Source organism: Mesitornis unicolor, unplaced genomic scaffold (assembly GCF_000695765.1).
Source record: "Mesitornis unicolor isolate BGI_N332 unplaced genomic scaffold, ASM69576v1 scaffold28792, whole genome shotgun sequence".
In the NCBI taxonomy this organism is placed as follows: Eukaryota; Metazoa; Chordata; class Aves; order Mesitornithiformes; family Mesitornithidae; genus Mesitornis; species Mesitornis unicolor.
In genome coordinates this window covers 1-3,328 of record NW_010168956.1, presented here as the reverse complement: position 1 = coordinate 3,328, position 3,328 = coordinate 1, and the positions used below count along the sequence as shown (strand labels likewise).

At 62.0% G+C, this 3,328-nt stretch overlaps 1 protein-coding gene across 1 annotated transcript; it reads right to left on the bottom strand.

The window, feature by feature from the left end:
• Positions 1 to 1,425: 1,425 nt before the first annotated feature.
• On the bottom strand, positions 1,426 to 3,254 carry LOC104536563 (protein disulfide-isomerase A2-like; the record flags this gene model as incomplete). Its single annotated transcript, XM_010179217.1, has 6 exons — positions 1,426 to 1,728; positions 1,820 to 2,001; positions 2,174 to 2,294; positions 2,622 to 2,816; positions 2,906 to 3,031; positions 3,138 to 3,254. Coding segments are annotated over 6 exons (1,044 nt in total), but the record flags the coding sequence as incomplete, so codon positions are not given.
• Between the last annotated feature and the right edge of the window lie 74 nt (positions 3,255 to 3,328).

Below are 3,328 nucleotides of genomic sequence, written 5' to 3'. Positions count from 1 at the left end.
CAGCACCCAGGGCTGCCTCCTGGGCTTACTCGGCCGCAAGAAAGCTGGGGGCTGCGCTGGTGCTCCCCCTGCTCTGCCCTCAGCCCGGGCCCTGCCCTGCCCTGCCCTGCTCCGGCACGGCTGCTGTTCCTCGCCAGCTCCTTTGGGGACCAGCCCTCGCCCGCTCACAGAAGCCAGGGTGGCCCCCGAAGCTGGGGGGCTTCCACATCAGCACTCGCCCTGCCTGGTGCTGCTCTCAGCTGCGTCAGAGCATTGGAACTGCCAGGGACCCCATGGCATCATGCCGGGATGTGACTCAGCCTGTTGTACATGTCACTGAGTGCCTTTAAAACACGATTCTGTGACTAGCCTATACACTGCGTGAAGTCCAGCAAAATCCACAATCATTTTCAGCCTGGGAACAGCATTACAAGCGTTTTTCCTTCCTTTTTTTTAACGTTCTGATGGTGTTGTGTCTGGTGAGGTTATTAACATGCCCGGGATTTTTGTCTCCCCTGTTTTTTCTCAGGGGGGTCCCCTGTAAATATGTACAGCGGCCGCGTGGCCCCAGCGACATCTCCTCTGCATTCACATGTGCTGACTTGTACAATGATCTTTTCAAAGGTACTTGGATAAAATGAAATAAAACCCCATGTCCCACTGCCTGCTGCTTTCTTCCTTCCCCTGGGAGCAGATGCCCAAGCCCCTGGCAGCCGGCTGGGGTGGGTGGAGGATGGGGCAGGTGGGGCAAAAGGCTTGGGCACATGGTGGGGCTGGGGCTGCCATGGGCTCCCTGGAGGGGTGACAGGGCAGGTCCCACCCCAGGGGACTACAGTGTTGCCCCTGAAGGAAGTGCCCAGGGTCTGGGAGCAGCAGGCCCAGGGGAGAAGGGATGCTGCCAGGGTTTGGAGGGGAGGCTGGGGCATCCCAGAGGCTGCGAGCCAGGCTTAAGGGGCGCACATGGAGCCCCACGTCGGGCTTTTCTTGCCTTCCCTGGCTGTGACAGCAGCTCCTGGGGCTGGTATGTGATGGTGGTGCCCATGCCTGGGGTGGGGAGGCTGCCTGTGGGCTACAACAGAGACCCTGGCTGCTTTTCCCCATCACTGGCAGCACAGCCCAAGGGCCAGTGTGGAGGGCACTGGGCTCCCCTCGGGGCCATGTTCTCTGAGACCTTGGCCGCCCCATGGCACCTCCGAGCTGGCAGGATGAGCACTGGCACACACAGGGCTGTGCTGGCTCACCACCCCCTCCATAGGGGTCCCAGGCCAAGCTGCCCTGCAGTTGTTGGGGCTCTGCCCTGTGGCAGTGGTGACTCAGCCCATCACTGGCCCTGCTCTGTCCCCAAGACACGGGGGTGCTCCCCTAGACGTGCTGTGGAGCCGCAGACACAGACCAGAGCCCACATGGTTTCCAGGTTGTTTATAGCGCAGCCAAGCAGGAAGGAGCTCACAGCTCATCCCGGGACTCGGCCATCCCAAGTGGACTTGGCTCCTCCATGCCCGTGCTGTTCTTGAGGGGCTTGGGCACCTGGAGAAGGCAGCAGTGAGGCAGGGACGGGCACACCACCCTGCCTGTCCCCATCCCACAGGATCTGTCCACCTGCCCAGCAGAGGCTGGAGGCTGCCCTGGGGTGGGTGGGGGTCCCTGGCCCTCAGGTGGGGACACCTCGCTCACCTCAGGCAGCGTCCCCCCATTTTCCAGGAACTTGGAGAAGGTCTCCACGTCTCTGGTGCTCTTGTATTCAACCATCTGGAGCCATGGGATGGAAGGGAGACAAGGGGTGATCCCATCCCCCAGGTGCTGGCAGAGCCGGGGTGGCCCCATGAGTGCCCCCACCTACCTTCCTGCCCGGCCCCGCAGGGAAGTAATGCAGGGTGGGGAAGCCATGGATGGTGATGTTCTCCATCTCGTTGGCTGTGGCATCCAACTCAGCAATGACGATGTCCTCGTGGTCCTTGTAGCGCTCACCCAGCTCCTCCCAGGCGGCAGCCATCTCCTGGCAGTGGGAGCACCACGGCGCGTCTGTGGGGCGGGCACAGGGCTGGGGAACGAGCCAGGGCACCAGAGCTCCGCCGGGGTCAGGGTGTGGCATCCCCCGGGCCAGGGGTTGGTGATGGGGCTGGGGGCTGTCACAGTGGGGGGTTAAGCCCCATGGCAGAGCTTGGGGAAGGCTGCAGGCAGCCCTGGCACTTACAGAACTTGACAAAGACGTTCTTGGTCTCATCGAATGCCACCTGCTCAAAGGTCTTCCCCACCAGGACTTTAACAGGCCGCGTGTCCCAGTCCTCCGGGGGCTCTGCACTCATCAGGTGGGGCTGTGGGGACAGTTGGGATGGCCACAGCCCGGGCTGAGCAGCGCCAGGGCCCCGTGGGCACAGTGCAGGCCTGTGCTGCCTTTTGGACCACCTCTTCCCCTCTGCCACCATCCCAGCTCTGTGTGTCTCCACACAACATTTTCCTGCCTCCTTTCCCATAACAACGCCCCCTGCCCCAGATCTTCAGGCCAGGCAGTACAGGTATTGGCAAGCAGGTGGCTTGTGTTCATCAGACAGCTGCCATCATTAGGCTTCAGAGTTAACAGCCCACTGCTCACCATAAGGAAACATCCTTAGTGCTGGCTGGCACAGCGCTGTGTCCCTCACCTTCACCTTGCCGTCCAGCACCGCCTGGACAAAGGTGCGTATAGCCATGTACGAGAAGGCGTCCTGCTCCATCCGGTACTTGCGGTTGTTCTCCATCTTGATTAGGCGCAGGGTGGGGGCGTCGGCAGGCGTCAGACCAAAGAAAGGCAGGACAGGAGCGCCATACCCAGTCACGTCCACCACCACAAAGAGCACCTAGGCAGAGGATGGGTGACACTGAAGCTAGAGTGTCTTGTGGCCGCCTCTCCTGCCCCCGCCATGTCCCTACCATGGGACGGCCTCACCTTGCCCCGAAAGGTGCTGGCAGCTGCCCGGAAGCCATCCTGCAGCCCCAGCTGTGCTGATGATGACTTGTTGAGGAAGAGCAGCATGTGGTGGGGGATCTTAGCACTGAAGATCTGGTCGGAGGTCTGAGGAGGAGGAGGAAGAGGGTGAGGACAGGGGTGCCATGGCCCTCATGGGGAGAGGGAGAGGGATAGGGATAGGGACAGAGACAGGGATGGGGACGGGCTGTACCTCATTGGTGAACTCCATCACCAGCTCCAGGCTGTGGACGCGGAGCAGCTGGGTGAGCTCAGCCACATCCAGCCCCCGCTCCAGGTCCACGGGGAAGTCTGTCCGTCCCTCATCGAACTGCAAAAGCAGGGGTTGGTGAGGGCTGGGGTGGGGGCAGGATGGCCCCACCACCCCCCTGCTGCCCCCTCACC